The 11,730-nt window shown below is 47.7% G+C and overlaps 1 protein-coding gene across 1 annotated transcript; it reads left to right on the top strand.

Annotated features, from left to right (window-relative positions):
* Positions 1–8: 8 nt before the first annotated feature.
* Positions 9–4,834, top strand: qsox2 (quiescin Q6 sulfhydryl oxidase 2). Its single transcript, XM_040046724.1, has 12 exons — positions 9–99; positions 202–250; positions 404–509; positions 583–673; positions 1,313–1,458; positions 1,534–1,689; positions 1,764–1,893; positions 2,160–2,282; positions 2,496–2,646; positions 2,987–3,175; positions 3,374–3,649; positions 3,683–4,834. The coding sequence occupies exons 3-12, from the start codon at positions 439–441 to the stop codon at positions 3,853–3,855; spliced, it is 1,506 nt and encodes a 501-aa protein (XP_039902658.1). The 5' UTR covers positions 9–99; positions 202–250; positions 404–438; the 3' UTR covers positions 3,856–4,834.
* Positions 4,835–11,730: the final 6,896 nt, after the last annotated feature.

Raw genomic sequence — 11,730 nt, 5'->3', positions numbered from 1 at the left:
GCCGGGATTGCCATCAGCGTGGGTGTGTTGGACTGCGCTCAGGAGGAAAACTTTGACGTCTGCAAGGACTACAGCATCAAGTTCTACCCCACCTTCAAGGTACGTCAGCATGTACCTGCTGCAGGTGTTTACACTGATGCCGGTTAGTGTCGCCCCTGCAGGGGCTGATGGGTAATAACCACCTCATTTTTCTATCCTCAGTTCTTCTGGGCCCACAGTCCACCATCGGAGCGAGGGACGACCTACAGAGGTGAGACTCACCTGAACGTCCCGCTCACTTCCTTCCTTCATTCCTTCCTTAGGATTCATTAGGACTCGATTAAAAACAAACACAAGAGTCGACCTTTTAAATAAAGACATGTATTTTTGTTTATGTTGTTAAAAACTATGACTGTGTGTGCAGGTGCAGACCGGTTGATCCCGTCTGTCCGTCAGCTGATGGTGAACGTCCTGCAGAACCACACTAATCTGGACCGGCCCAAGCACTGCCCTCCTTTAGAGCCCTACAGGTACCTGGACCTAAACCTGGACCGGGTCGGAGTCTGTGCCACTGCTAACCTCGCTCTTTATGTTCGTCTGCAGCGCTGCTCAACTGCTACCTCTGCTGGGTCAAAGGTCAGATCACTACACGGCCATCCTGGTGGAGGAACCGGACTCGTACGTGGGGCGAGAGGTAACCAGAACAGGAAAGAGGAGACTCGGTCAAAGTCACAGATCAGAACGGGAACAGGAAGCGCTGTCCGATAAACCTGCAACACACGGAGACGAGCGCGTCGATTTAGAAAACTCAGTGTAGCTTCCGTTTATATACGTTTACAATACAGTCTGTGTGCTCTTATTTTGAAAGTTCAGTCACCACCAACCTGCTGAGGACTTCCTATCCTGCTTTCCTACAGCACACTTTGCCCGTCTGTACATCAGTGCATCTGTCTGAGGGAGCGCTTCAGCCTCATGTCTCTCTGATGTCCAGCAGTGGGCGACACTCTGCAATGAGCTCACCTGGAAACTTGCTGCTGATGAGTTTGAGTTCTCATCAGCAGTTTCAGCTGTGACAGAATAAACATGACGTTTATGTTGGAGATGATGGTCCCGTTAGAGTCAGAGGAACAGGAAGCAGGGGAGCATTCAGGGCGGGGCTAGTTACATCCAGGTTATAAAGATGGAGGTGGTACAAATGCCCACCCCAAGAGTGACATCATGGTAGTTATGGCCATCTTTAATATGGCCATAACTACCATGGCCATCTGTGTTCCGTACGGGTGCAGCAGGTGTTGGTTGGTGTCCTCACCTGTACAAACCTGTGTGTCTCCAGGTGATCCTGGACCTGCTGCAGTATTTGGGTGTGCAGGTGAAGAGAGCTCTGAGCTCTGATCGCCCCCTGGTGGACGCTCTGAAGCTCACTGCCTTCCCTGCCATCTACCTGCTTCATCCCAATGGGACACATGCACACCTGCACAGGTAAAGTTGTACCCTTGGACAGTAACAGGGGGAGTAACCGATGTTCGATTTTCTGACTGACACCTCCTTCTGCAGCGAGAAGCCGCTGCGTTTCTTCTTCTCCTCCTTGCTGAGGACGTTACCTGGAGTCCAGCGCCGTTTGAAGTCGAGCAGCACCAGCAGTTCCGGTGCGAGCCAGGTGGGGGCGCTGCCGGGCAAACAGAACACAGAACCATGGAGGGACTTTGACAGGTAAGAGACTCGCTCTGATCAGGTCAGGTAGAATGACTCGGACCTCAGATCAGCTGACCTCTACGTCTCTGCAGGTCTAAGGTGTACACGGCCGACTTGGAGACAGCGCTCCACTACCTGCTGAGGGTCGAGCTGGCTACCCATAATACACTGGAAGGGGATGAGCTAAAGATCTTCAAGGACTTGGTGACTTTAGTGGCAAAGGTAACCACGGCAAGCAGAGCAGCTTTGCATAACTCGCAGTTCATAATACTCAGTGCAGCCTGTGCCTGAAACAAGCTGTTTTAGCTCCTCCTCCAAGATGGCGTGATTCTCACGCATGATCAATGAAAGTGTTGCCATGGAGACCTGCCATCGTGTTCATCCTGTATGGGATTCAGCGTCCCTCTGAGCTCACAAACCCGCCACAGCTGCTGTCACCGTCTCGTTCATTTAAGCACAAACTGACGCCTCTGTTTGCACCTGTGCAGCTGTATCCAGGTGGCGGCTCTGTGGTGAAGTTAATGGAGACGCTTTCTGATTGGCTGCTCAGCATGCCGCTGCAGCGAATCCCGTACCAGGCCGTCCTGGACCTGGTGGATAACAAGATGAGGGTGAGACGCTGAACGCCAGTGCTGCGGTCGATACTCAGGAAACGAGTAATAGATTACACATCAGTCATACAGAGCCTTATGTAGTTACTCACTGGAGAAAGTAACTTGTCACACTGCTGTTACAGAATGTAATCTGATTACACTAACACTTTACTTTGGTACAGTATTACAGCCGACACACACACAGATGCTGACTTCCCGCTTCCTGTGTAGATCTCAGGTGTGTTCCTAGGGGCGGAGCTTCGTTGGGTGGGTTGCCAGGGGAGTAGGGCGGGGCTTCGAGGCTACCCGTGTTCCCTCTGGACCCTGTTCCATGTTCTGACTGTTCAACATGACGCCAACCCCACCGCACTGGACAACACAGGTGTGTGTGTGTGTGTGTGTGTGTGTGTGTGTGTGTGTGTGTGTGTGTGTGTGTGTGTGTGTGTGTGTGTGTGTGTGTGTGTGTGTGTGTGTAAAAAAGGTGTCTGATGTTTGGTGCCAGTCCAACAGTGTGATCGCCCCACAGCTGAGCTCAGTTTTGTTTTCCACTTCATTCAGTTGTTGTTGTTGTAACTCAAAGGAACATTCCAGAACGTTTCCCTTTCAGTGTTCAGGGATCAGAGCTCTGCTCGTCTGCAGCGCTCCCTGAAAACAGCCGCTGTGCACGAGCAGAGCAATAAAACCCACCAGTGACTCTAAACGGACCCGCCTCTGTGACACAGGTCTGGAGGCTGAGGCGGCGCCGGTGCTGCAGATGATGCGCCGCTACATCCGAACCTTCTTTGGCTGCCGGGAGTGCGGTCGGCACTTCGAGCAGGCAGCAGCGGTCGGCATGGACAACGTACAGAACCGAGAGCAGCAGATCCTCTGGCTGTGGCAGCAACACAACCGGGTCAACATGAGGCTGGCAGGTAACACGCGCACACAGGCACCCGCGCGCGCACACACGCGTGCACACAGACAGGCGCGTGCACACTCGGACATTTGCACGTGCACAGTCTTTATACACACAGGAAGCTTGCTGAGGATCAGAATTATTGATCAGATTTATTGATGATCGCTGTCATCCGAACCTTGTTGACCCTCCTCTTCTCCCCCCGCCCTTCCAGGCTCTCTGAGCGACGACCCCCTCTTCCCTAAAGCTCCATGGCCAAGCCCCTCCCTCTGCGCTTCCTGCCACGAGGAGAAAAACGGCGTCCACGTCTGGAACCAGGACAACGTCCTCCGCTTTCTACGACAACACTACGCCGCCTCCAACCTGTCCCCCGAGTACTCCGTGACCCCCCCTCGACTTCCTGCTCCTCCAGTTCCCAAGGAGCACGAAGGAGGCGTGAGGAGCGACTCGGAGAAGAAGTCCTCCACCCAGACTCCTCGTCCAGGACGCCAGGCTGTGAAGGGGGAGGAGAGGAGGGAGGTGGTGGGTGTGGCTGGAGGAGGGGGCGGAGTCTGGCTTCTGGGCTTTAACAGTGTGGACATGAGTCTGTGTGTGGTGCTGTACGTGTGCTCCTGCCTCTTCCTCATGCTCCTCTTCTTCTTCTTTAAAGTGCGATCCAGGAGGTGGAAGCTCCGCTCCTCCCGCCTCCACGTCTGACCCGGACCGGCCCGGGTGGAGCCAGGACCAGAGCTGGTTCTGGTTCAGGGCTTTTTCTCATAGACTGATCGGCGCCTGATCAGATGATGGCAGGAGTTTAGACCAAATGTGAGCGGCACAAACAAAGTGATGTTTGTCTGTGGAGGCGAAGCTGAACGCTTCCTCTCGCTGGGAACACGAGCGATGAAGAACAAGCTCTGTGGCCGAGGACGAAGACCCACAACCGTGTAACTGACCCTGAGAATTATCTTAAATAAACATGTGACAGACTCTGGTCCTTCTGGGGTCGAGTGAAGCCACGACTGGACCAGAGCCGAGGAGTCCGTCCCGACGGAGCCGAGATAAAAACCTCTAAACCCTGAACCGCAGTCAGCCCTGAACCAAACCACAACCAGCCCTGGTTTTGGATTTACTCACTCGTATGTGGACACCCGTCTGGACTCTCAGGTCTGAATGTATTTATTTTTACCTGTCAAACTCCTCTGGACCCTCTGACCAGGCGTGTGAGACCTGGACAAGCTGCTGTGGGCTGGGTTCATTTCCCAGAATCCCACAGGAGGACCTAAGGGTAGACCCTTAACAGCCTGGACGTGACAGTATCAAAGTGAGTTCACTTTGTGCCAAACCTTTAACCTGCTGACAGAAGACACACCTGTCCTCTCAGGCCCCGCCCACTCCGTGTGTGTGCTGTTGTATGTCTGTGTTTGTGATAGGAGGGAAACCCGTCCCGATAAACTGATGACTGATTGTAGTTTTGAAGTTTCTTTTTGTGAAGTGATTCAAATATGAACCATGTTTATCACTTTAATTTATTTCCTGTAAATAATTCGAACCCCAAAGGCCCAGAGTGAGTTTGTTTTCTACTAAACAACCAAAATGACGAAGCACATGTGAAAGCCGTGTTTACTGGTTGTATAAATGTTTGTCTTTATGTTCCAGATTATTTTCTTCAAATAAAATCAAACTGCTGAAACCTGCAGAGGGTCGTTTTTACCCAGAAATGTATTAAACCATTGTTTCCGTTTGTCAGGGAGTCGTGACTTTATGAAGTCCTTCAATAAGCATAATAAGCAATTCATTTTTGATGTGTTCAAATTTTACAGGGAAAAAAGAACTACAGGGTGGGCCAGGGATACAACTTTTGTTTTTTCAATAGGGAGAGGGCCATGTGACACATCAAACTTATTGGTAATGTCACAAGAAAAACAATGGTGTGTTTGGTTTCAACGTAACTTTATTCTTTCATCAGTTATTTACAAGTTTCTGACCACTTATAAAATGTGTTCAATGTGCTGCCCATTGTGTTGGATTGTCAATGCAACCCTCTTCTCCCACTCTTCACACACTGATAGCAACACCGCAGGAGAAATGCCAGCACAGGCATCCAGTATCCGTAGTTTCAGGTGCTGCACATCTCGTATCTTCACACCATAGACAATTGCCTTCAGATGACCCCAAAGATAAAAGTCTAAGGGGGTCAGATCGGGAGACCTTGGGGACCATTCAACTGGCCCACGACGACCAATCCACTTTCCAGGAAACTGTTCATCTAGGAATGCTCGGACCTGCACCCATAATGTGGTGGTGCACCATCTTGCTGGAAAAACTCAGGGAACGTGCCAGCTTCAGTGCATAAAGAGGGAAACGCATCATCATGTAGCAAGTTCAAATATCCAGTGGCCTTGAGGTTTCCATTGATGAAGAATGGACCCACTATCGTTGTACCCCACATACCACACCAAACCATCACATTTGTTGTTCCAACAGTCTTGGAGGGATCCATCCAATGTGGGTTAGTGTCAGACCAATGGAGGTGGTTTTGTTTGTTAACTTCACCATTCACATAAAAGTTTGCCTCATCACTGAACAAAATCTTCTGCGTGAACTGAGGGTCCTGTTCCAGTTTTTGTTTTGCCCATTCTGCAAATTCTGTGGCCGATCTGGGTCATCCTCGCTGAGATGCTGCAGCAGCTGGAGTTTGTAAGGGTGCCATTTGTGAGTAGCTAATATCCACCGAAGGGATGTTCGACTAATGCCGCTCTCCAGTGACATGCGGCGAGTGCTGCGCTGTGGGCTCTTGCTGAATGAAGCTAGGACAGCCACTGATGTTTCTTCATCAGTGACAGTTGTCTTGCGTCCACATTTTGGCAAATCCAACACTGAACCAGTTTCACCAAACTTAGCAAGCAGTTTGCTGACTGTAGCATGGGAGATGGGTGGTCTCGTAGGGGGTCTTGCATTGAAATCTGCTGCTATGACCCGGTTACTGCGTTCACCAGATATCAACACGATTTCGATCCACTCCTCACGTGTTAACCTCTTCGACATATCAATGGCTGTGAATAAAGAGAAACTTGTAAATAACTCATGAAGGAATAAAGTTACGTTGAAACCAAGCACACCATTGTTGTTCTTGTGACATTACCAATAAGTCTGATGTGTCACATGGCCCTCTTCCTATTGAAAAAACAAAAGTTGTATCCAAGATGGCCGACTTCTAAATGGCCATCATGGTCACCACCCATCTTGAGGAGTTTGCCCCCTCACATATACACAAACAGGACTTTAATATCACCAACCATTCCTATGTTATTACGGTGTATCCATATAAATGGCCCACCCTGTATAACGTTTAAATTGGAAAAGCTGGCAAATTAATTCAAACTCCTGACCCGATAAACATAAACTAATCTGAGTGTTTTTGATTGTTCTCTATTCCACACAGTGTTAAGTATACACACAGACTAAAATTTACACCCACCTTTAACAAGTTAAATTTTAATAAGTAATTCTGAAGGTTCAAAAATGTCTTTGAACATGATGCGCTGTCTCTCCTAATGACTGACTGCAGCATAAAATGGACATGAAATGCACTTATTGGATTGATCAAAGTGAAAGTCCAAAGAAGTCAATGACGGTTTCTAAATATCTGCAGATTCAAGATCAGCTTAAACAATTGTACACAAGTACAAGTTATTCAGATCTGTTACCCCTTCCCGAAGTCTGGGAAAAACATCCAAACTGTCCCCCTCAGATCAGAGGAAAGTGGTTAGGATATTCAGGAATAACCCGGGAACCACAAAGGCTCAAGCCTGCTATGAAGTAGAAACCAATGCTGCAACACCAGCTGAACTACACCCGCCAGCAGTCATCAGTGAGATGCTGGGCTACAAGATGAACAGCTACAAGGAGCAGTACCCACCATGGAGAAGGAGACTAGAGGCCAAGATCAAGGTAGCACAGAGGGAGGTTAGCCGACTGCAGATCTGCAGAAAGGTGCGATGAAGAAGGTGTCCATACCCGAGGCCTTGGACACTGCCAAGCAGCGACTCACAGCCTTGGCCAGCCGCTTGAAGAGGTACACCAGAGAGATCGAAGGCAGGACAAAGAACCAGCTGCTCTCCACAGAACCAGCCAAGGTGTACTCTCAGTGGCAAGGGAACAATATGAGAACAGCACCACCAAGGCTGAGCAGTACTGGAAGAGCATATGGGAGAAGGACGCTGTTTTGTTTGTCTCCTTATTTATGAAGAAAGAGTCCTTTTGTGATCTGCGACATACTTTATTAACCATGCTTGGTTAGCCGGAAAAACAACAACCACCCCTCACCTCTTAGCGCTCATGCCCGTGTTCTTTACAGATAGTGCCACCTTGTGGTATGGCCACCTTGTGGTATGGCATGAAACTATGTTAACTCACAGCAACAGCTGCTTATCATTACAGACGCAACAATAACAATGCTCAGTGGCTAGTGGATCTGAGGGCAGACCACAGCGACCTCCCTGAACAGGGTCCAGTAACCATCACAGTGGCAGACATCCAAGAAAGACTCTCCAATATGAAGAGCTGGACAGCACCAGGCCCCGACATGGTTCATGCCTACAGGCTGAAGAAGCTGATTGCACACCACGAGAGTCTGGCAGCACAAATGAACCAGCTGCTGGTTGATGAGAGACACCCAGAATGGCTAACCGAAGGCCGGACAGTCCTGATCCTCAAGAACCCCCAGAAGGGACCGGTCCCCTCCAACTACCGACCAATAACCTGCCTCAGCACCACCTGGAAGCTCCTGTCATGTCATGGACTGGCTGTGTGGCAGGCAGGAAATAGGACCCAAACGCAAACTCACGGGAAAACAGGACTGAACTCAAAATACAGCTTTATTGCTGACAAAAGATGACAAGAGATAACAGCGATACAAAATAACATGAAACTAAACTGGGAAGTACTAGCAGCAGTCAGCCGAGACTGCAAGACCAGACTGACCAACCTGTGCACTGCCTGGATTGATTACAAGAAGGCCTATGACTCAATGCCCCACAGCTGGATACTGGAATGCCTAGAATTGTACAAGATCAACAGGACCCTGAGAGCCTTCATCAGGAACTCAATGGGAATGTGGCGCACAACACTAGAGGCCAACTCTAAGCCCATAGCGCAAGTCACCATCAAGTGCGGGATCTACCAAGGAGATGCTCTGTCCCCACTGCTGTTCTGCATAGGCCTGAATCCCCTCAGTGAGATAATTGACAAGACTGGCTATGGATCCCAACTAAGGAGTGGAACAGGTGTCTGCCACCTCCTGTACGTGGATGACATCAAGCTGACTCACTGATCCACACCACCAGGATATACAGCAATGACATCGGAATGTCATTTGGACTGGAGAAATGTAGTCGGATGGTAACAAAGAGAGGGAAGGTAGTCAGAACGGAGGGGATCGAACTACCAGAAGGCAACATTGCAGACATAGAGGACAGCTACAAGTACCCGGGAATCCCACAGGCAAATGGGAACCATGATGAGGCTGCTGGGAAAGCTGCAACCACCAAGTACCTGCAGAGGGTCAGGCAAGTCCTGAGGAGTCAGCTGGCCAAAGGAGGAGATAGAAGCCACTGACAGTGAGACCCTTTGTGATGAGAACAGTAGACGACCAGCTGACGGTCCAAACCGGCTGCTGGTAACAAAGGATGTGTTCTCTGGAGTGACGAATCACACTTCTCCTTCTGGAGTTTGGGTTTGGCTGTTGCCAGGACAACGGCACTTGTCTGACTGCACTGTCCCAAGTGTAAAGTTTGGTGGAGGGGGGGTTATGGTGTGAGGGCTCCAGTTAGGGGGGAACTCTTCATGCTCAAGACATTTTGGACAGTTTCATATTCCCAACTTTGTGTGGCCAGTTTGGGGATGGAGCTTCCTGTTCTAACTCAGCTGCACACCAGTGCACAAAGCAGGTCCATAAAGACATGGATGAGCCAGTTTGGTGTGGAAAAACTTGACTGGCCTGCACAGAGTCCTGACCTCAGCCCCACAGAACACCTTTGGGGTAAATCAGAGACTGTGGGGCAGGACTGTTCGTCCAACATCAGTGTGACCTCACAAATGTGTTCCTGATCAGAAGTTCCCATAAACACTCCTAAACCTGTGGAAAGACTTCCCAAAACAGCCAAATAGGTTACAGCTGCAAAGGGTGGGCCGACATCACATTAAAGCATGTGATCTGTTATCTGTCTAGCTGACAGATAACGATGTGCTGCCTGGTGGCTACAGATCTGTGATCAGACTAAAATATTCACAGCTCTTTGGAGGACGAGGGTTACACTGTTCTCAGCAAAGTTCTTCTTAAAGGTCTTGGAAGGCGGAGACAACACCATCACATGACAGGAAGACGACGCTGAACACAGAGCAAACTTCAGCTGAGATGGTCCATCCACAGCTCGAGGTCAGTCATTAGCCTGCTCTGAAAAAGTCCCGATCCTCAGCTCGTGCTACTGACTAGAGCAGGGCAATATGGCCAAAAATATTTATCACGATATATATTTGAAAATTTGCGATGACAATATAACTGACGATTTAATTGATGCGAGACAAAATACAACTCCACAACTTTACTAGCGCAAAAAAACCCCCATGCATTTATTTTCACTTAAACAAGCAGCTGTTTTTTATGTGCATTAAAGCTACATAAAAATTTAACTGTGCAAATGCAAATTCCTTGCTGAAAATTAAACCAAAAGGCATTTCCAGTGGAAATGGGCTGAAATATCCTGAGTGTAACCGAGGACAAGGTAGGAGTAAAAGGGACAAGGAAATAAATTGATAATTTATTTATTACATTAATTAAACATTCAAATTCCCAGTTATTTCCAGACAGGACTTACAACACGTCCTGCTGATATCCAAGCTGCACATGACACTTACCACACAAACGGTGCAAAAAATAACACAACACTGCAAACCGTCACACGCCGTTTAGCGACACTGCAATCGTGGCACGCACTGCAAACACCTCGGGTTTCAGTACAGCTGGGAATCAGCGCTATGCATGACCTGCAATCTGGGATATAAAGGGAAGTGGCACAAACAAATAAACAAATAACAAAAAGGGAGGTTAGTCCGCCCTTACACAACTCACTCCCAATCAGTAACCGCCTTTACGGCTGGACGGACTAACCAAAACAAAATTACAAATCAATCAAAAGAACGAAAAAAAGGACAGCAGAGACAGCACAGCTGAAAAACACAAACAACAACAAATTAAAATATTACCCAATAAAATATCGGTTTTATTAAACCATTCAAAATCACAAAACTAAAACAAACACTCAATATACCTACAATATTGATCAGTTTGTGATCATGTTTCTGACTTCTCAGAGTTCAACTGTAAGTAGTTGTCACCAAGCCACTGTTCAATGGAAGCTAAACATTTAATTAAAGAGGACAGTTTATGGACTTCCATCGGCTTAAAAGAGCAATAGAGCTGAATATCATCAGCATAGAAGTGATAAGACACCTCAGGGAACTGCCTAATTATAAGTCCAAGAGGTAACATGTACAAAAGAAAAAGAATAGGACCCAGAACTGAACCCTGCGGTACCCCACATGTCAGATCTTTAGAATGTGACATAAACCGATTCGCAAAAACACTAAAAGATCTGTTGGAGAGGTATGACTGAAACCACTTCAAAGCCAGACCGGACCGTCCCGGAGCCTGTTAATCAGGATGGTATGGTCAATGGTGTCAAAGGCAGATGTCAAGTCCAACAAAACCATGACTGAGGATGCTCCGGAGTCAGCTGACATCATAATGTCACTAGAGACTTTAAGTAATGCGGTTTCTGTTGAGTGACTTTTACGGAAACCTGACTGAAATTTGTCATAAATTTCATGTTTTTCAAAAAAAGTGGTAAGTTGATCTGCAACTGCTTTTTCCAGAATTTTCGATGATAATGGAAGCTTAGAGATATTTATATTTATATTTCCCAGTGTTGTGTCATGTTTACTTGTGTTTAGAGTTTTGGCACAATGAGCGAAGTTTTGCAAAATGTGTTCAAGCAACGGGCAAAAACTGTAATGACTAACCTCTTATTTTGGATGGATTATCTCAGTTGTTCTCCTGACTGAAGTTTGGTCCGTTTACAGCATCCTGCCATGTGATTGCATTTGTCCCTAACCATCAGGAACCCTCACGTTAACTTTTATTGAGTGGAAAAAAGTTAGCGTTCATCCTCCAGCTTCACTGTGCTAATGTTATGCTAACATAGCTGTGTAGCTAGCCACCACGTAGCACATGATATACCAGCTAGCCCAACTTCAGTAACCCTACAAACGTCACTGCTGTTTAGTTTTCTGTCTTCATTTATGTTGGAAGTGATAGCAGAGCTGTACGTTTGAATTTTTTCAGAAATCTCTCAGTCAGAACATGCTATATCATGTTTAGGTAACTAGCGAAACTAGTGAGCTAACTTCCTGCTAACTTCTAACTCCGTTAAATGTAATAAATTCTGTTTTCATGGATGCCTGGATGTTAAACTTAACTGTTACACCTGGTAAAGCAGCAACGCTGATCATTTTATCAAAGATGAAAGAATTTAG

Source organism: Simochromis diagramma, unplaced genomic scaffold, assembly GCF_900408965.1.
Source record: "Simochromis diagramma unplaced genomic scaffold, fSimDia1.1 OVJJ01000038.1, whole genome shotgun sequence".
In the NCBI taxonomy this organism is placed as follows: Eukaryota; Metazoa; Chordata; class Actinopteri; order Cichliformes; family Cichlidae; genus Simochromis; species Simochromis diagramma.
Note: the sequence above shows the minus strand (reverse complement) of the source record. Positions and strands in the feature narration are given on the sequence as shown.

Excerpts from the sequence above, each read along its gene's own strand:
- qsox2 (XM_040046724.1), top strand. The coding sequence starts at position 439 with ATGGTGAACGTCCTGCAGAACCACACTAATCTGGACCGGCCCAAGCAC. Across the intron at positions 1,459-1,533 it reads ACACATGCACACCTGCACAG|CGAGAAGCCGCTGCGTTTCT; the intron begins GTAAAGTTGTAC and ends CTCCTTCTGCAG. Across the intron at positions 3,176-3,373 it reads GGTCAACATGAGGCTGGCAG|GCTCTCTGAGCGACGACCCC; the intron begins GTAACACGCGCA and ends CCGCCCTTCCAG.